At 43.1% G+C, this 21,788-nt stretch overlaps 1 protein-coding gene across 1 annotated transcript; it reads right to left on the bottom strand.

Moving 5' to 3' along the window:
* Positions 1-5,368: 5,368 nt before the first annotated feature.
* Positions 5,369-8,233, bottom strand: LOC147455883 (polyphenol oxidase, chloroplastic-like). Its single transcript, XM_086514511.1, has 3 exons — positions 7,438-8,233; positions 6,768-7,111; positions 5,369-6,677 (listed from the first exon to the last, which is right to left on the bottom strand). Exons 1-3 carry the CDS (start codon positions 7,873-7,875, stop codon positions 5,828-5,830), a joined length of 1,632 nt encoding a protein of 543 aa, XP_086370637.1. The 5' UTR covers positions 7,876-8,233; the 3' UTR covers positions 5,369-5,827.
* Positions 8,234-21,788: the final 13,555 nt, after the last annotated feature.

The raw sequence follows: 21,788 nt of genomic DNA on the forward strand, positions 1-21,788 counted from the left end.
ATGCTTGCATTAGTGTGTGATTGTGCACTAATTAGTGTGTTTGCACACACTATTTTGTGCAAAATCACACACTAATGCAAGCATTAGTGTGTGTTTAGTGTGTGCATGCATTAGTGTGTTTCCACACACTAATTTGTGCCCAAGCACACACTAATGCAAGCGTTAGTGTGTGCTTGTGCACTAATTAGTGTGTTTTCACACACTATTTTAGGCACAATGCATGCATTATACACACACACACGTACTAATGCAAGCATTAGTGTGTTTCCACACACTAATTTGTGCCCAAGCACACACTAATGCAAGCGTTAGTGTGTGCATACCTCTCTAGCACACACTAATGCAAGCATTAGTATGTGTGCTTGTGCACTAATTAGTGTGTATTCACACACTATTTTAGGCACAATGCATGCATTATACACACACACACACGTACTAATGAAAGCATTAGTGTGTTTCCACACACTAATTTGTGCCCAAGCACACACTAATGCAAGTGTTAGTGTGTGCATACCTCTCTAGCACACACTAATGCTTGCATTAGTGTGTGCTTGTGCACTAATTAGTGTGTTTTCACACACTATTTTAGGCACAATGCATGCATTATACACACACACACACACACACACACTCATGCTTGCATTAGTGTGTGCATACCTCTCTAGTACACACCAATGCTCACAATAGAGTGTGCTTGTTGCATTAGTGTGTGCTTGGGCATGCATTAGTATACCAAAACATACCTCCATTAGCATTAACATACCAAAACATACCTCCATATGGGTGTGCGATAAAGTTGATTGAGACCCCAATGGTCACCGAGAAGCCCAACGGTAGATTAAGGTCCAACACAGACACACTAGATTAATTTCTTTGCCACACACTAATGCACACACACAATAGATTAATCACAAGCACACACACACACACTCTAAATGGATGCAAAAAAAAAAAGCACATAAACCATTTCTTAAATAGGAGATAAAAGGAATCTTATGCAGGGAGGAATGCTATGCAAGGAAGAATCTCACTTTGACTAGAATCCAATGTTAATTAGGGTCCCTTTTTTTGTGAAATTGTAGGATATGGCATCCTCTTCCACGCCTGGCTATCGATCCATAGAGGACTTTCTCGCCGAGGGCCTCTCTTACGAGGACGATTGTGATGCTTACTACTCACATGCAGTCTTCCTCCCACCAGTCACAATCCACCTTCGGCTTTCGATGGTTCCGAGATGCAGTACACGACCTCGACCTCGAGAGGGCATACCGCGTCCAGGCAGACTGGCTATCCTCGCAGCAGAGTCTTCGAGGGCGGTACACACCAGCATAGTTGGCTGCCTATGGGCTCTCACCGCTTGCGACACCGGGCGTCGGCACTCCGATCGTGCAGAGTGTGCCTCCCAGTGGGCCTAGCTCCACCTTACCCTCGACTTTCCCGTCACCTGTAGCTCCCTCCACCTTGCATTCGCAGCGATCCACGCCTGCACCGGTGAGTTATCCGTCGCTACACCACCCAGTGGTTCGGGCTCGGGCCAACGCTCTTCGGGTGGCCAGCGCTCTTCCCGTAGTGGTGGCTCACGCTCTCGTCGAGGTAGTGGCTCATGCTGCTTTGGTGGAGGGGGCAGTGCTACAGATTCACCTCCTCTTACACCCCGACCTCCTCGCGCACCCCTTGGAGCTCCACATGAGGATGAGGACCGCGATGCGCTCGCCTCGAACGCTCGTGGCTACTACTATTATATACATCGTGGGGGGCAGGTGGATCTAGGTTCCTCTTTGGGGAGGACATTTCGAGGGCACCTTAACCAGCTGATCCACTCGACATACCAAGATTGCTTTAAATCTTTCAAAGATCAGGACCCAGCCGACGTGACATACATTCACACGACATTGCTCATGCGGTTCCCTAATCCGCAAGTGGAAGAGTTCTCCAGGCAGTGGCTCGAGGAATACATCAAGAATTTCTTGAAAAATAAGAAGTCCAGTGAGTGAAGGGTGGCAAAGCGAACATTTGAATCTGAGGGTCACAACTATCGCCCTGGAAATGTTCACGACGAGGAGTGGGAGAAAGCCCAGGGCGAGCTGGAGGACGAGAGAGGACGTAGCAAACGCCCACGCATTACGGCTCGGACGAAAAAGCAGCATGGAAAGATAAATTTGTGAGTGTGCGTATTTTCATTTGAATTGATTTAATTTGTGGTAATAAGGGTAGGTTTGTGATATTTTTTAATTGATATACATCAAAATATTACTATGACCCGTCCAAGCCGAGAGATCCAGAGATACAGAGAGAGCCACTCCGAATATCAGACATGGTGCTGGCTCTATGAAAACAACAAAATCAATCGCGAAGAATTTGAAAATGCATGTTGTACACTACAGCCTGTAAGTGTGAACTTTTTTAAAAAAAACATTGCATGCAGCTTTATGTATCCATTTGTATTAATTAAAGGTTTTGTTGTTTTTTTCTTTTCTAGAGTCAAGGAGTCCCTCGAGAGGTCCCAGGATCCGAGTAGCTCAATCCTCCAAGTGTTTTTGGGCCCGCGCGCGCGTCTTCTTTTCGCCACAGTTGTATAGCCCCCATGTATCGCCTATTTGGGCAATTTTGTAATATCCAATATAATTAAACACTTGATTTTGGCCCAAAGTCTTCTTTTGGCCACATTTGTATAGCCGCCATGCATCGCCTATTTGGGCAATTTTGTAATGAACAGTTTCTCCAATATAATTCAACATTTCGTTTTGGTCCAAAGTTTTGCTGCAAAGAAATTGTTGTTTTTGAACAGTTTCTCCAATATAATTAAACATTTGATTTTGGTCCAAAGTTTTGGTGCAATAAAATTGTTGTTTTTTTATTTATTAAATGTATAAGAAAAAAAAAGCAAATGACCATTTGGATGGGTCCTACCAACCAAGGACCATCCAAATGGTCATTTGCTTTTTTTTTTAAATACTCCCGGTTGCGGTAATCATCGCGGTAATAGTGGCGGTAAAAAGTGTGGAAATACACGCGAAAATGTAGCCGGGCCAATTACTGCGATTTTTTCTGAAGGACCATTACCGCGAGTATTGACTCCAGCATTACCGCTCTCGAGATTTTTTGCCTTAAACTTTTCCTTTGTTTTTCTGCGTCTATCTGAGCGGTAATGTGCTCCAAATGTCATAGTGTCTAAACATGAGAGAAGCTTATGTGCACACGATAAAGAGGGAGAGAGAGAGAGAGGCCGTCGAAGATGACCAGTCGTACTATTATAAATAGATTCATATTAATGGTTTATGTTCTTTGAAGTGTATACTCTGATTTTATATTTCTATGCAATAAATGTTTTAAAATACATAATTTATGAAAGTCTTTATCCATGTTTTTGAAAATAGTATCCATAATTTATTTCAACAAAATTGATAACACCCCTCTTTCAAATAATAGTTCATGTGGTCGTAGTATTTCTTACACAAGACATGCATGTGCAATACAATGTATGTCCCCCCCCCCCCCCCCCCCCCCCCCCACACCCACCCCATTTCTCTCTCTCTCTATCTTTGGGAGGCCACCTTTTAGAGATGTACATAGCATGTTTTTAGGTGTTAAAAGAACCTCCTTTACACACTCAGTTCAACATGAATTAAAGGAACTTTTTTTCACAATTGTGTATCTTTTTCTCAAACTTTCAATTTTAAAACCTTCTTGTATATAGGGGGGAGGTTTTACTTGAGCTATAGCCTATAATGCTGTTTTTGTAAGCATTGCTTCAAAGGAGCTACACTAGGTCAATAAAAGATGGACATATATATAAAGCCGTTCAATATTGTAAAATAGCATGTGTGCAGCAAGTCTTGAGTTCAAGACTAACTTATTGAGATGCCTCGCCACCAAGTGACACCGAGCATTAAATGAGGGGGGTGAGGGGATCTAAGATCGGGCTTTGTAGGCAGGATCTTGAGGCGAACTAAACCCGAATTGTGCAAAAATCAAGATAGTATGGAGTGCACCACCCGCAACCAAGAATCAAACACACAATCTTGCACCCCGATTATGTGATGTATGAGCTAACCACCTCAACCACATGCATGTTGTGTAACTTTATTTTGTAGACTTATGAGGTTATATTGTACGTTAGCATGCACTACCCATTTTTTTTGGATTTAATTCGTGTCCAGGTTTAGCTTTTGACTTGACACTTGTGGTTGCGATCTTCTCAGCTTTCGTGCGAGGACTTCTCGGCTATAGATTCCTTCACCCTCCTTGAGTTAATGCTAGGTGTTACTTACTACCTAGTCTTGTGATGTTAAAATTCCTCAACTTAGTACATCCGAGAAAAGGCGATTCAACATCTTATATAGTTTTTTTTCCCGTAAAAGCGACATATGATGTACTTTCTTTTGGCATAGAAGCGCAGGAAAGTTGTATTAAGATAGAAACATAATACAAACGATAGTGTTTATATCATGTGCCATAGGAAATCGACGCAAGACATTGAATTAAAGGGGGCGGGGGAAACTTTACATAAGGAAGGCGTGGATGCCTTGGGTACAATCACAATAGCCTACTTATTATGTGAAACACGACCACCCGCTTATGTATTTTGTATGGTCCATGTAAAAAAATCCTTTAACACCATGTTTGTGTTTAAGCCACTTGAGTGGCTTGGCACCTCATTCCATAAAATTGACTTTAAAAATGTCTATTTTTCACTAAATCGTGAACATATGATAACAATGAGGCCCTAGCATATAGAGGAACATTTTAGTGTATCATTTATCTCAAAAACGTGCAAAATTAAAAAATATTTTTTGAAAAATTAGAAAAAAAATCACTAAACTGGCTTTTAAATTTGAATGCATACGTGTTTTTGAAGCTTAAAACAAGTTGACATTCTTTTTCTTCAAAATAGTGAATGCATAAATTCTTATTGTTTGCATGTATGTATTTTCCAAACAAAATCAATGTACTTCGAAGGGTTTTAATGGCTTTGCATGGAATATCAAATCTTTTGAACAAGTTTTGTTCGATTGTACTTAATGATGACCTTTGAAAAACACTGAATTTATATCGAATTATTTATTTTTAATTTTTGTCAACTCCCAACATGACTTGAGCACAAATCCATGAAAGGTTTTGGTGAAGTTTTCTATGGTTCATGAGAACAAGAATTTTCATAAAAGCTACTTATAGACATTAAAGTGGATTATGTTGACAAAACCTAGTGTTAATGAACCCGTGTTAGTGTTAGTGTTACTGTATGGGACTTCACAAAAGCTAAAATCCTTCACAAAACTGACAAAAATTCCACACTGTCAAGATGAATTACAATGAGAGAAATATTCAGAAAATTGCGCAAAAGTCTGCACCAAATTTGTATAACAAGAAAATACAAAAGAATCTCGTTTGGCAATTAATTTTAATACTGATGAATGGAAAAAGGTTATGCACATGATAAATTGGGACAACACCTTCAAGGAGACAATTGCCCCAAGAGGATAAAATCAAGAACATCACACAAAGCTCGGAGGATAAGATGAGCATGTTTGCCTTTGTCAAATGGAAAACCAGATCAAGAACCTCATTGTCCCAAACCCTCCTTCAAGGATGTGGGGTTGAAAGCTATGGTTTTATGACAAGAACCAACATGGGGACGAAAAACTCTTTATTGATTTCCTTCGCAGTCGAGAGTGCCCCAGCGATGGAGTGTGGAATTGCAAGAATTCAAGAATTGGAGGAAATTGCTATGCTAAAAAGCAGAGTAAATTGGCATGAATGGCCAACAGAACGTGGGGGAAAGGGGGGGGGGGGGGGGGAATTTTTCCTTTCTAGGGGTTTTTGATGCTCATTCATAACTGATTTCCATGCCTTGGATGGTGACTGTCTCATTGCTGCCCTTCACTACCAAGGTGATGACCACCTCCTCCTCTTTCTGAATGCCGATGCGCCTGAGGTTGTCACCTATCTCATACTTCACCGTCGTGAGAAGGTGTCGCTGCTTGCCGGCACTAGGCACAATGTTGAAAGTACCCAAATACTCTGCACTATTTGTGGGTGTTGTAGCCCCTGCATTTGGAAGATTCACAAAGGAAACCAGTGCCACAAACTGATCCCTCACAACCTCCACCCCTTGTATGTTCAGAACCTCCACCGCCTTGCTCGGCTTCTTCTCCGTCGGTCTCTTGACAATGCCGGCGAGCTTCGTCCCCAACGTGATTGTCCCATTCATGGGTGCGGCGCCCACAAGCGGCACGCCGCTTGCCACCGCCGCTGGCACCGCACTACCATTGGTCGTTGCATTGGGAGAGTAGTTGATCCACAAATCATCTGATCTCACCTTCTTGTAGCTGATACCAAACTTCTTGTTGTCCAGCGCATCCCTCACTGTCACCTTGACAAGCTCGGCATTCTCATCGTAGAAGAGGAACTCAGCGTCGAGGAAGTCGGGGTCAATGTGATCGAATCGCTCGCCGTCAGGCATATTGAAGTGCCAGATGTCCCAGAGACGGTCGACATTACTGTGGTGAGCGTAGAAGATGGGGTCACGGGAGGCGGTGGTGAAGGTGCCCATGTTCTGGAGGAGAGGCTGCCTTCTATCCCCTGTCCAAAAGTGAATGCCATTGTGCACTCCATTCTCGATGCCTCCTCCAAGGGGCGCGTTAATCACCGTTGCATTTGACAAATCGGTGCCCACTCTGCAAATTAGACTATTCACATCAGAAAGACATCCTTGACAAATATAATGCTCAGCTCTGTCTGTTGTCTAGACATAGAACCATGCTTACCTATAGGCCCCTCCCATGAAAAGTGTCGCCGTAGATGCGGTGACGATTGATTGATACAAGTTATTGAGGTTCTCGTTGATGATAACCGCTCTATCAGTGCTATTGGTTGTGGCGCTCAGAGGAACCAAGGCAGGTGGTTGAATGGCAACATTGCGCTTCGGGTCATAAATTGCAGTGTTATTACGTGTGAACATCTCTGGCACTACATTTCCACCATTGATTTGGTCATCCCAATTCCAGTAGAGCAGAGTAAAACCAGGGTCTCCGATCAAGCTAGCCAAAATGCGTTCGTGAAAGTAGAGGTACCAACGATGCCATGGCAAGAACAACCAAGAGAAGTGTACCTACACATATAATGCAAAGACCAATAAGGTTTCTCCATAATACAGTGAAAAAGTTGCATAATTGAAGCAAGCTCTAAATCAATCGATGACCCATTCAAGGTGCTTAGCACCCTGACATAATCAATTTAATGAACTTATTATTAATGACCCAGCCTTTGGAAAAGTGCAGTTTAATGATGGAATTAGTTTTTTAAACTTCCAAGAATGGAATCTATCGAAATTTTGTTTACTTATCTCGATCCATAACTGCCAACGATAATTATTTAGAAAAATTTCTTCTGTGTGCTAATAGATGTTAGATAATCTGCTTGTTGATCAATATATACCTGAAGAGGAATATCTCCACTGACTCCAGCTTGATTGTACCCACCATTGCAGAAAGAGCAGTGGATATCGGCTTGCGTCTTGAGGCTGCGAGGATCACTGTCGGGGAGTGCTCTCATGAGCTCATATGCCTTGTTGTACTTGGCAATGTACTCTTCACTAGCTGTATGGGCAGGCCTCCTGATAAGCTTCCTTTTGGGCTTGTATTTCTCAAATGAGAAATCCTTAATGGGTGTGGAGGTTAAGGGGAGGCAGCAATTGAAGGGGAGGGTGATGGGGGGGCCTCCAACAGAGGAGGCAGTTGCAATCTCGCATTTGGTGAGGTCAGGAATGGTGATGGGAGCGGCATGAACGCCTGCGGTGATGGAAAGCGCTATCAGCAAAATCACAAGGCACAAGCTTGGGAGATGATCTCTCCCCTTTTCTCTCATATTCCCCATTGGAGATATTGCATTCTTATGCTAGTTAACGAAGTGGAGGCACACAAGGGAGGTTAATCCTGGGGGGAGGTTTGCAGGGAAGGCTAAATTAGAAGAGAGCTGCTGCTGCTGAGTAGCTAAATTTGTTGGGCGGTCCTGCAGAGGCGCTATAGAGGGAAAAGGGAAGGAGGGGAGGAATCGAGACTAGAGGAGATGGGACGGCTCTCTCCCTCTCTCTATCTCCCACTCTGTCGCTCTTATGTCGAGCTTGAAGGCTACTAGCGAAAGAGAGAGGAGAGGAATGGGGGGCAAGGTGGAGCTGTAGAGAAGATGGAGATGGAGTGCAGGCCAGGGCTCATATTAGTAGATGGCACGTCGTGAAGGACTTCTTAAGTACTCTCCTCTCCGTCTCTCGATCTCCTGCAGTTGACCGCGACGCATTCGGAAGGTTGCCAACGGAAAAGTCTACAGTGAGAGAGAAACGTAGAGAGAGAGAGAGAGAGAGAGAGAGAGAGAGAGAGAGAGAGAGAGAAGAGTGGAGGCAAGTTGGCCAATGGCAACTGTGCGAGCGAGCAGAGCAGAGAGGAGAGAGAGAGAGAGAGAGAGAGAGAAAGAGAAGAGGGGAGGCAAGTTGGCCAATGGCAACTGTGCGAGCGAGCAGAGGAGAGAGAGAGAGAGAGAGAGCTGAAAACTAGATAAGCGTTATGCGTGTCCCGAAGGATAGATGACGCCGGTAAATTGGCAATAGCGGCCTGCAGTTACGGTTTCTGAGATAGAGGAAACGTCACAGTAAAATCTATAATCTCAGTTACTACCTAAAAAATTTACTGGCGTGACTTAGCGTTGTTGATATCCGGAGGTGCCGGAGAGAGACGTATTGTGAGCTGTGTATGAAGTGTGGCGTCATATTTTTAGAGAGAGAGCTGCTCAACTTCCGCCAAATCGGGGGCGATGTCAACGCGTTCCCAAGCCCACTTTCTCCCAAGGTTTTAGTAATAACCTCCCTGTGATGAGGGCTCCCTCCATCTGTCTCTCTTGATAAAAGCCTGGACCTCTTCAACGCGGACGCTGTCCACACTCTCTCTCCTCCAGCTTGCCAATTTGCATACTTACATAAATCGTGCAAATGAAATATCCACCCTTGAACTTCCTTAATCGATGGTAATGTAACCTTAATATGCTTCCCCATTAATGCCGCCCAAATACGACGCATTGCCGCCCAAATATCCACCCTTAGGATAATCGAACTTCGAAGGTAATGCCACCAAAAAAGAGAATGCAACCTTAATTGATGGTAATTGAACCTTAATATGCCTTCCTATAATGCCGCCCAAATACGACCTTTATTATTCTACAATTTCTAAGGCCTTCAACCCAGTGTTAGAAAAAAACCGGGGGTCTAGTGTATTTTAACCGGCTGAAATTATAAAATCCCTGTTAGATTTTGAACCTGCCTTTAAGAAAACCGACAAATTTACACAACCTTCAAATTTTGACCTAGAAACCGGGAGAATTTCAAGTTTCCCCTTGTTTTTATCGGTTAGGAAAACTTCAACCTATATTGACTCCCATAATATGCTCCACATGGTGTACACAGGTTGCAACTTGCTGGCGAAGCCTTCTTTTTTAATAAAAAGAATTTCATGGCGTTGATATTGGCACTTGATCTGGTTGCTAATTGGGCGTTGGACATTCACGTAAAACATCGCTATCTTACAAAAGTCAACCTCACCATTGTGGATTTAGCTTCACAAACACTTTCCCTTTTAAACACGGAAACCCGTCCAGTGGCGGCAAATCCTAGTCCTAATAAATTAAAAGGTTTCCACTTAAATCGTCTCTTTTATTGTAGATTTCCTATTTCTCGACTTACATTAAAATTTTAGGGGTAATTTCCAAATCCATAGTTCTAACCCTACAAATTTTAGGGTACCCTACAAATTTATTTTGAAGCTCAAACTTCATCCCACAAGTCGCGAAACCTTTAGAAGCAAGGAAAGACACTGCTTGAAAGTTGACCGGATCAAACATCAAGTTTTTGGCATCTAAGCCGTGCTCAAAAAAAATATTTTTCCAAAAACTTGGCAAACCTACATATATGAAACAACAAAGGTAGATTGACAAAATTTGAAGGTTTTTACACCGAATTACACTAATTTGTTCAAACTTTTGTAGGTTTTTTCACCTTCAAATATAAAATTTAGAGGTAAATTTCAAAAATTGTAGGTGGGATTACACTAAACCTAGGTTTTTTTGGAGCACTCACATGGCTAAGGTATCTTGCACATGAGATACTATGGTGAAGTACTTTACACCCAACAAAGAGTTACCATGGTTGACATTAGCAGTACACGATCCACCGAATCACTTTCTAAACTAAACTTGGCCCATGAAAGTAGGAATCTTTCTACTCAATTATGGAGAAAAAGATTCGGGCTTGCTACGTGATCAATGAAGTACACGTGGTGGTGAAATGTGAGGACACCGAGAGGGTGTCACGGTCCCCTTGAAGGAAGGCAAACAGGCAGCCGAGCGAATGGAGAGAGAGAGAGAGAGAGAGAGAGAGAGAGAGTCCATTTCTATGATGACGAGTTGTTGTTGATCACAGAGAGAGAGAGAGGGAGGGACATGGGAAGGAGAAAAAAACCTAGGAAACATACGAAAGCGACACCAATTGCATGTCGATGTATTATAAGTGCCAAGTATTTACACCCCCCCTCTCTCTCTCTATTTGTACACAGTTGGGTGCTCCCATGGACGCAAGAAGTTGTCTGCATGGTTGCGAGGCTTGACTCCGCTCGGCATGAGTAGTAGGTATGTAGAGCCTTTGTTGCAGCCCTCTGTGGCTCACCATGTGCAACGAAGGCATATTATCAATGCTATGGCGGCTGACACTGGCATCTCGGCTTTCACCATCTACATCCTCCGCCTCTAACATTGTGTTGATTCTTTACAGGATTTGGGACTGCCACCTGTAGGGCTACTGGGTGCTATGGGTGGCGGATTGTGTAGAGCTTGTGAAGCAGAAGTCTAACGCTTCTCTGACATACATGGCATTGAGAAGGGGAGGAGAGGATAAGGATAATGAACGATTGGAGTCAAGAAACAAAAAGAGATTACTCATTAAGCTTTCAAGCCTTAAATAAAGTTTACAACTTGTTCACATGGATTTTGCCACCCAAGTTGGGCTGACCCTAATGATCGCCCCCTTCAAGTATAATCGTGGGAACTACTGTTACATCTAGGCATAGTGCATGATACATCATGGCAGTTCTCATAGTGGATGCATTGCCAAGGTTGACAAGGGCACTCGTCCTAGGCTCATGAGGTAGTTCTAACCCTAGGTACACTATAAGAGGTTGTGTGCTCTTGTGACGTTGTTAGCGACGAAAATACATTGGGTTTTTATGACCCCCGGCGTCGCTAACGTTGATACGAGAACGACGCTATAAGCGTCGTTATAACAGTCGCTATATGCGTCGCTGTAAACGTCTCTATATAGCGACGCCTATAGCGACGATTATAGCGACGTTTGCAGGCCATCTATAGGGACGTTTATAGCGACGCTGAAGAGCCTTATATAGCGACGTTCACAGCGACGCCCGAGTGGAAAAAAATTTGGTGGCAGGGCATTGAATTCCCTGCTACCCATCAACCATATTGAATGTTTCATTAATTGATTCACCTTTGAAAAAAAGTGCAAAGGTAGATATAGACCCAAAATAGTCACCCACAAGACAATATAACCATTAACTCCATCATCCATAGTACGTATTGTTTGTAAAATAATGATACAAAATGGACAAGCGTGAATTGATGAAAGTAAATCAATGACAATTGTACACATCATAGGCAAAATCACTTAATTGTTAAACTTTGCAAATGTAATAGTTTCAACACCATTGTCATTATTGAAAAAATATACATGGTTTTCAAAAAGACGTATAAAAGTCGTCTCATGATACATAAGCTATGACAAAAAGAAACTAATGCTATCTAGCTACGGCTAGACTGACGTCCTCTAATGAGACATCTCATTGCGTCCAAGCGGCGTATCTATCGGATTCTGCAAAAAAAAAAAACAATCAGACATCTTTTTATAAGTATAAACATATAGCAATGTTTATAAAACAATTTAACAAATAGAAAAGAGTAAACCCTAATACTAACCATGCCGCTGCAAGAACTCAAAATGTCCATCAGGGCGTTTGAGCCCTTCCTGCCTGCATACTCGAGCTCGTACGGTGTGGGATCACATCCTATCATCGACCACTGTCAAAACATACAAAGAATCCATTATATTAGAATTTAAAAACCCATAAACCCTAAACTATCAAACATAAAGAGAAATGCGAAAACACTTACAAAATCGGCCTCAAATGATGCCCACCCACCGCTCCCCAAGTGGTGCGAGCTCCCTGCCTGTACTCGCGCTCTCGCTGCGCCTCCTTTTGTTGCTTCCACTTGTCGGAATTCTCGCGCGCTGCTTTCTTTGCATTCTTCCAATCCTCTTTGGCCAGCCAATCTGGTCTGTTCCACCCATGCTTGATTGCTTTTTGCACTCCGGAACGCTTGTGCTTGCAGTATTCGCGCATTCGAACCTTCATCAGGTCTTCATTGAAGCGCTCATCCCGTGTTGGAACGGGAAACTCGTCATGAAGCATGCTGATGACTCTGTCTTTTAAATCATTCGGTATTTCACTCCAGGTGTTTAGTATGTATTGTCTAAACACTTGAAAGCAAAGACCGCGCATACGTGAAATCACCTTCTTGCCATCATCATCCAAGATGATGTCGCCGCTGAAGTCGACGGAGTAAGGCAAGCCCTCTCGCCGCTGACGCGTGAACCCTGGGTGTCCCGACAGGGGTCTCTAGCGGCGTGTTGACGGGGGTACGGACGTCAGGTGTCTCCACTCGAGTCTGAGCCCCGAGGCGAGGAGTGTCCACTGGAGTGACTCCTGGAGGAGTAGCTAGTGGTGTGTAGCCGCTAGGAATGGCAGTCAACCGCGCAAAACCTGGTGTCGATGGCGATGCCGTTGCTGGTGTCGGGGCGGGCAAAGAAGGGGAGGGTAAAGAGACTCATCGAACACGAGGCAGTGTCCAAGCATCGGCGGCGGTATCCCCACAACAACCGCCATGGCCACCACTAGAGCACTGGTGTCTAAACAAGTGTGAAGATCGTCTCATCGACATCGAAGCTTCAGAGCGCGCTGAATGCTATGAAATAGAGGGAGATGCGGCTAGAGTAGGAGCGCGCGATGGTGCACCAGAGCGATGACGCTCCACGTACCACTGTCTCTGCTAGGGAGAGAAAGAAGAAAGAAACTCCTCATCATCCATACTTGCATGAAACACACGAACATTTAAACTTAATATTGAATGAATGGAGTAGAAAACATAGACAAGTAGATAGATAGATAGATAGAGAGAGAGAGAGAGAGAGAGAGAGAGAGAGAGAGAGGAGGAGGAGGAGGAGGGATTCCTGTGTAGAGAGTTTTCGGATGAATTTGTAAAATCACTGTGCTCTGAGTGCGATGGAGACTGAAGCTGCAGTCGCGAAGGAAGTCCGTATTTGCTCATAGATGTTGCTTGCCCCACCACTACCCGGCTTGCGAGAACATACCTAGAGCATACGTACCTAGAGTGGACGCAAAGACCATTAAATACAATGACGCATTTAAATAGAAATGGACAAAAAGCCACGTGAACACAATATATATTATAAAACGGAGCAAAATTGTTCAAAATGGAGAATCGTACAAGAATCCCAACTATCTCTTTCTTTTTTGACATAGAACTTGAAGGTGCTTGGTGCTTTGGAATGTTCAAAGGCTAGCATCAACAGAACGCGTTCTTCTTCTATTCAACTTGAGTGATGGAAGAGGCAAGTCGATAACTCAGAATTTTTCAATCGAAAGAGAGAGAGAGAGAGAGAGAGAGAGAGAGAGAGAGAGAGAGAGAGAGAGAAAGAGAGAGCACACAATCAAATCTTGCAGTCGAAAAACCAGGTGGTGGAGCTGCATGTGGCCATGGATTGCCCAGGATGTGAGCGCAAAATCAAAAGAGCGTTATACAACATGGAAGGTACTTAGAGAGCTAGAGTTTTTACAAAACAGAGCAAAATTGTTCAAATACAATATTTATGGCTTTAAGAGATCTTTCTCTCATCCTCACATAGCTCAGCATAACTTTCTATATCTATATAGAGCTCTCCGTTTAAACAAATGTCTCCGTTTCATTTTGTAGATCCTCTACATGCGCCCGATAGAGAGTAGTAGCTTGATGTTCGTGTGGCACCACCTCAACGGCTTCTGACTGAGCATCTTCTCTGATCTCCTCCATTGATGCCGCTGTGATTGGAACATGGTAGCCTTCATACGTCTGTGCACTACGAGGGGCTACCTCTATGATGTACCACCAGTTTGATGCAGACTTTGTAGGATGAAATATCACCTGCCCGACCCACATAACTTACATGAGAGCTTCCAAGAACATAAATTCTAAAATGGGATGTTAACTATTTACATACTTACTTGTTCACAATGCTCAGTTAGTACGAAAGTGTCTCTTAGGTCAGTCCATTTCTTAGTTGAATCCACCTCAAGAAAACCAGACTCTCCTCTACGCACAGTAGCGTTGCGGCCCTCCATGATTATCTTGAACCATTGCACGTCGAACAAGTCGACAAAAAATCCTCTATAATCGATCCTCAGAATCTCTGTAGCGTGCCGAAGTAAGTGAGTTCCGCTACCACAGGATCTGCATCAGAGGACCGTCGTCGACTAGACTGTTCAAATTTTGCCATGATTCCACAATCTTGAGTAAAACAATTTTTGTCGATCCGTTCCACCCTAAAATGTCGACCTTTACACCATGCTACTGTGTATGACTTATACTACAACGAAAAAAGATTCTGAGTGGCCGTTCAAACATCTAGAAAGTCACTAGTCGTACATTGCAAACTTACCTTGGTTGCGCAACCTCGAGAGTACTCCCACTCTTCCTTAGTCACTTCTTCACCGCACTGTTGTGCGCTTTTCAATTGGTTGTGCAACCATCTTAAGCTCATGAATTGTGAAATCCACTTTTGCATCACTGGATTGTGAAGCATGCAAAATCGGTTGATTTTAGCCTTTAGATCTTCCGTCATCTTCTTCTCAATACCGAGATTGCACATGACAATCCGAGATATGCGCTCATCATCTATGGTTCGCCATAGCGTGTCCTGGGCTTTATCAAATCCGTCTAGCCACTCTCAAATGTACACTAGGGACTCTGATACTAGCCAACCTTCTGCCATGCTACCCTCCGGACGTGCCTTCTGACGCACATATCCCTTGAGCATTTTCATGACACATTTTATGACAGTCATGTGATGGGATAATTCCGTCTTGATGCAAACTCTTACTGCGTCACTTGGTTGCCACCACCTGTCTGGATTGGTTGTCCTCTCCTTCCTGATACCCGTCCCCTCCACTCCTCTCTTTCACACCAGTCAGGTATGGCATCTTTGCATCTGACCTCTGATGCTTCGTGTAGTCGCGCATGCGTCTCCTTATCCAAGCATCATCAAATGTATTCTCTAGAGAGGGAACTGGAAACTCCTGATGCAGCGTTGCAATAAGATAATCCTTAGAGGCTTTATCATGATCCCTCCAAGAGACCATGACAGACTACAGTGTGTCAAAAAACCTGTTTACACAACTGTTGTATGCGGCCCGTCACTTGCTTCCCCTAAGGGGTCATAATGGTCTCATCAGACATACGATTGATGAGGTAGGTGTATCACTTTGGCATGTCTCTCCCGTGAACTATAGCAACCCTGTCCAATGAATGCTCATCATCCAGGCCTCTAGGTAACCCCAACGCAGTGTTTGGGTCACTCCTCAACATGCCCCACGCAGTGACCGTGACACCACTCTCAAACGCGTAGGTAGTCCTTCGGTGTACTCAAAATAAACATAAATCTAATCTAATCTAACTTAAATAAATCTAAATCTAATCTAATGTAAATCTAAATCTAATTTTATCTTAAACGATTAAAAAAAAAAATGGTATAACCTTTCTATCACCCAAGTGTGGTAGATTGGTTATGCCATTTCCCTCTTCATAACAGGTAAATAACGTAAATAAACATAAATCTAATTTAATATAACGTAAATCTAAATCTAACGTAAATAAACCTAAATCTAATTTAACGTAAGTTTACATCTAACGTAGTAATCCCAAAGAAACGAAAGCAAAAAAGCAAGCTTCGATAAAGCTAAAAAGCGCTATTTGATGAGCCTGCGTAGTATTAGGTAGCTGGTTGGGTAAAGGCTGACCAAGCCGCAGATGCTTAGCTGATCGTTTCGGACGATCAGCCACACTGGGACTGAGAATTGGCTGTTTACCATACCATTATGAGGGCAGGGCATTTTTAATAAATCATCCCTATCCCCGTTGTTTGCCCCCGTTCATTGAAGTTAGCAAAGTCATGAACATCTTTTGGGATAGTTTCCTACGATGTTAAAACTCTCTTATTCTCGTGTGTGTTTGGGTGTGTGTGTGCCAATAAAAAGAGAAAAATGGTATAATTACCTTTCTATCACCCAAGTGTGGTAGATTGATTATGCCATTTCCCTCTTGAATAACAAGTCTTGAGTTCAACTCCGCGTCGGCTAGATCTTTAAGGTCTCTTGAATTAGTTTCCTAAGACGTTAAATTAAACTCTCTTCTTTTCGGGTCTGTGTGTGTGGGTGTGTGTGCACGCCAATAAAAGGAGAAAAATGGTATAACTTTTCTATCACCCAAGTGTGATAGATTGGTTATGCCATTTCCCTCATGAATAACAAGTCTTGAGTTCAACTCCTCGTCGACTAGATCTTTAAGGTCTCTTGGGATAGTTTCCTATGACTTTAAGACTCTCTTCTTCTTCTCTCTCTCTCTCTCTCTCTCTCTCTCTCTCTCTCTCTCTCTCAATGTGTGTGTGCATTCTTGGTTTATGCATGTGTGTGTGTTTTTTGTTTATGTATGTGCTCTCTCTCTCTCTCTCTCTCTCTTCCTCTCTCAATGTGTGTGTGCATTCTTTGTTTATGCATGTGTGTGCATTTTTTGTTTATGCATGTGCTCTCTCTCTCTCTCTCTCTCTCTCTCTCAATGTGTGTGCATTCTTTGTTTATGCATGTGTGTGTGCGTTTTTTGTTTATGCATGTGCTCTCTCTCTCTCTTTCTCTCTCTCTCTCAAAAACACAATGTGTGTGTGTGTGTGTATGTGAGAGAGAGAGAGAGAGGGAGAGAGGGAGAGAGAAAGAGGAGAAGGGAACATGAGAGTGAGGAGAGGGAAGGAGCATACCTGACTCTCCTTCCTCTCCTCGTGTGTGTGTGTGTGTGTGTGGAGAAGAAAGAGAGAGAGAGGGAGAGCGCGCGTTACCTTTTCTTGCTTGAGCGCGCGCCGAAAACTCAGATCTGAGATTTGAATTTTCGGACGCTCCCGATTATTTTTTTACCCTTGACGGCGTCGCTAAGTTACTTATAACTTAACGACATGCATAGCGATGCCTATAGCGACGCCGTGGGTTTTCACATTTGAGCATCGCACTACGAGCGTCGCTAATATTAAGTACCTCTTGTAGTGGTAGTCGGATATCATTCAATCTCACGAGGAAAGTGTCTAATTGTGCTACAAAAATATCATCATAATCATAAGGGAATGGCTTGAGGAGCTGGCTTATCGTCATACATCATCAAGAATGATATACATCATCATTATCATACATGTAATCATTTTCGTCATCACATTCGCGTGAACATCCTCTAAGATAAAATAAAGACATTTTTTTTTAATAATAGAAAGACTTTCATAAAGTTTAAAAAAATGACGTGTAAGGTGATGCTCTGTCTGTGGGTAGTGGGCACTTTGGGCGCTTGCCCAAAGTTTTACTTCAACCAACCTTCTACAACCGCCTTCAAGAGCCTGCCTACCATGCACTGCCTCATCATCTCAACTGCTGGCCGCCTTGCCATGCTCTCAGGCAGTAGTAGCCAACAAGGCCCTAGCTGTGTGTAATCTCCACTGTGCCACTTCCTGGCCTATCCCCACACTGCTATAGAATCACTCTGTCAAGATCCTCAGCTCATCTGCCTGCCTACGCATATCGGCTTCTATGGCTCTACGTGTGCATCCATCTAATGGCTTCTATATTGCACCATTAACGGCCCCAGCACAACGCATTAGTAAGTTGCGCCTATGAACTCTCTGTCTGGTTGGCCACATCAACTGTCGACTCTACCAATATGCTACCCGAGCTTCTCATTGCACCATCAAGTGCTACTCGTGGTCGATGCTTAGGATGCTACCACCCGCTCTGCCTAGCAACGCCGGCCTATAAAGACTGCTTCGTTGCCCAAGCCTCAACAAAGTCACGCCCATTGCTATAAACAGTCCGTTGATGTCTTGCTCTCATACCACCTTGTAGAGCTCGGTTTTGGTTACATTTCGGCTAGCTTGCTTGCGTGGCAGGGTGGCTCGAGCCGGTTCTCGATCAAATGAAATTGGCTGGGAGGAGTTGACTAAAAGGTCAATTCTTTAAACGGCTTGCGTCTTGAGCTCTCGATCTCCCCATAACAAGCATGAGTTGTACCACTATGCTACGCACTCACATCTGCAAGAAGACTGCCTGCCTTACATAACTTGAAAAGAAATTGCCTCCCCCAAAAAATCGCCATGACCAGCTCTCCCAATCAGCTCCATCTACACGTTGCGTAGCTGGCCAGTATTTAACATGAGCCCAAGCTCGCATAACGGAAGTCTACCGCTTCTCTGACAGACATGGCACTGAGAAGGGGAGCAGACAAGAGAGAGGAGAGGATAAGGATAATGAATTATTGGAGCTAAGAAAACAAAAAGAGATTACTCATCAAGCTTTTAGGCCTTATATAAAGTTTACAGCTTGTTCACATGGATTTGGCTACCCAATTTAAGCTAACTCCAGCAGATTACTGTATTATACGTCATACTCAGAGAGGTCACTTCTTATAAATTGTGTATATTGCGTGCGTTCAAGGACTATTTATAAAACTCCTTATTAAAGAATTTTTGACAAATAAAATATACCATTTTCCTATTCAATCTGTATTTTTCTTTCTAATTTTCTTTTATAGTACCTTTCTATACGTAAAACTATGAGAAAAAATGAAGTTTAACAATAGCCCCTTCAAATGCACTCACGTGTTAGTTACATAATTATTAAGTGACCCCCTCACCCCCCCCCCCCGAGACGTCATAAAGCTCAACCTTGCTCACTAAAAAGCTCTGATAGTGAGAGAGAGGCACTCTTCTTGCAGTTAGTTGGACTCTCGACGAGAACCTTGAACGTTGAGGAGTTTCATTAAGAAAATGTTAGATTGCATGTAGCTTTCATTATGTATTGAATAAACTATTGAATGGTTAAGAATGATTTATGTAGAGCAGATCATATAAGGGATGAGAAAGAGAGAAAGGGAGAGAGGACTTGATGTAGAATACATAGTTTCAAGAGACCTATGCAAAATTATCGATGTGTGTGTGTGTGTGTGTGTGTGTGTGTGTGTGAGAGAGAGAGAGAGAGAGAGGAGGGAGGGAGGGAGGGAGGGAGGGAGGGGGGGGGGGGGGGGGGGGGGGGGGGGGGGGGGCAGTTTATAACTCTGAAACTCTTATAAATGTGTTGAATGCATTCTCTACGAAGAGAGAGGGAGGGACGGGGGGGCGGGGGGGGGGGGGGGGGGGGTTTATAACTCTGAAACTCTTATAAATGTGTTGAATGCATTCTCTACGAACAAGGACGTAATTTCTTAATGTTAACATGTCCAATTTTCCTTTGAATGGATTAAGCAAGTTTTTTTTTCCCATTAAGCAAGTAAAGGTCATACTTGATTAAGGTGAATGCATGATTGTTTCAGTGAAAGAGCTATGTAGGGTTAGAGAGAGAGTGGCCCGCCTTGAAGACTTGACTATTTGTGCAAGCAGAGACAGAGAGACAGAGAGAGAGATATTAGGCTGAAGGCAAAAAAAACATGAGGACCAGAACAACACTAAAAAATTCATTATCGAGTCCAAAAAGCCACAAAAAAATCATTTTCAACCAATCGCTCATTTAGAACATTCTATTTCAATAAACCTTGAAAAAATTCACTAGGACCTATCTAATTTGTTCTAGGTAGATCTCTCTGCAGCAGATCAGCAAGCGTCGGCTACATGACACGCGCAACTTCCTCACTGGTTGGATGCAACGATGATGCCGTGCACGTGGCATTCATTGTAGAGGGGCAAAATTGGTGGTAGCGACAGAATGGTGTTCCCATACCGACAAACGCCTAGTTGGTGGGCAGAAAGACGTGGAAGGAGATTGTGAAGGTGTCAGTTGCATGGGGCATCTCGGCTTTCACCACCTATATCCTCAATCTCTGAGACGTGTTGATTCTATAAGGGATTTGGGGCCTACCTATGTAGCAAAGTGTGCAATCTAGCTGGGAAACTATGAAACGTTTGGCTATGAGAGTTCGTGATGAGAATCACAAACACTTTTTTTTTTTTTTGGAAAATCATCAAATCTCTTTCTAAAGATGTCTTAAAGTCTAAGAGGGTTTGTGAGTGAATAGTCACAAACTCTCTTTCCGACTGTGCTTGGAATCTGGTTGTTTTCGTAAGTGATTTCGTGAAGAAAGGATCACAAATTCACATCCATTTTTACTTAAAAAGAGAAATTAAAAACAATAAAGTTTCAACCATGAAACCTCAACTCTCATATAGGCACAAATCCACCCAAACCCGTTTCATGGAATCTTGCAACGTCGCCCCCAATTACATAGTCATAACCTCAAACAGTTGAAAGGAATTCACGAGCTTCCATCTTCACGGCGATCGTTTTTTTATTTTGGAGAGATTTAAGAGCTTCTATATTGAATCCCACACACCATTTGAATGAAGGGAACCCTAATTCACTCCCTCACAAGCTCAGATAGAAGATAATGGAGAGGAGGGACTGCACTACACACTCATAGAGCAACCATGAAGTGAATTGCACTATAAGGGTGAAGAGGATGGGGTGTAGGAGGGCCTCTTTATTTGCCATGAGCTTATGGAGGTGATTAACATTTTGACGAATAGGTGTACGCATGTGTGCAAGAATGGTGGGTGTGTAAGAGATGTGCAAGAGTGGTCAAAGGATGCACTTTCCCCCCCAAAAAGGAAGTGGGCAATTTTATGATTTTTGGCCTTCCATAACTCCCACATATGATCTCCAATTCGAACAGAGATCATAGATCTACAGTTTGTGTGTCGAGCTCTTTCCATAGATATGCTACATGATATGGTTTTACCTGCTAGATTTTAAATTTCATTTTTGGGGGAAACTTTTAACTCAAATAAACTAGCCGTTTTGCCTATTTGAATTCAAAAGCTGTTTTTTGATTACTTTCTTAGTACTAAAGGTTTGACTTCATTAAACTTCCAAATAAAGAGGCCCTCCTAGACCCCATTCTCTTCCTAATACATTAGCTGCTATTTTTGGCAGTTTCAATTTTCTCTGCATCAATCTTTGTAGGCAACATGAGTGTGCCACCATGAAACGCTTAGAGTATGTACATTATCAAACCATATTAGGCAAGTTATCAAGTGGGAAAACAAGCAATAGTGTAACTAGCATGCTTAAGTGGCTACTTTTAAGCTCCTCAAGTGAAATCATAGCTGGGAAATTAGGTCCAGCTTGTTATTAGCTGCTATTTTTGGCAGTTTTAATTTTCTCTACATCAATCTTTGTAGGCAAGATGAGTGTGCCACCATGAAACGCTTAGAGTATGTACATTATTGTAGACGGCCGGATAATCACTATGTGGGAACGTCTTCTTAGAAGATGGGCAGCGAATTACTTAGTAATTACTACAGTAAACCCGAAGAGTATAAATAGGGCCCATTA

The sequence above is a fragment of the Adiantum capillus-veneris genome, chromosome 6 (genome assembly GCF_014529385.1).
Source record: "Adiantum capillus-veneris isolate H3 chromosome 6, ASM1452938v2, whole genome shotgun sequence".
Classification (NCBI taxonomy): Eukaryota; Viridiplantae; Streptophyta; class Polypodiopsida; order Polypodiales; family Pteridaceae; genus Adiantum; species Adiantum capillus-veneris.

Coding starts and splice junctions, on each gene's coding strand:
- LOC147455883 (XM_086514511.1), bottom strand. CDS start 7,875: ATGGGGAATATGAGAGAAAAGGGGAGAGATCATCTCCCAAGCTTGTGC. Junction 7,112..7,437: donor GTGGAGATATTCCTCTTCAG/GTATATATTGAT, acceptor TTATATGTGTAG/GTACACTTCTCTTGGTTGTT. Junction 6,678..6,767: donor TTCATGGGAGGGGCCTATAG/GTAAGCATGGTT, acceptor TCTAATTTGCAG/AGTGGGCACCGATTTGTCAA.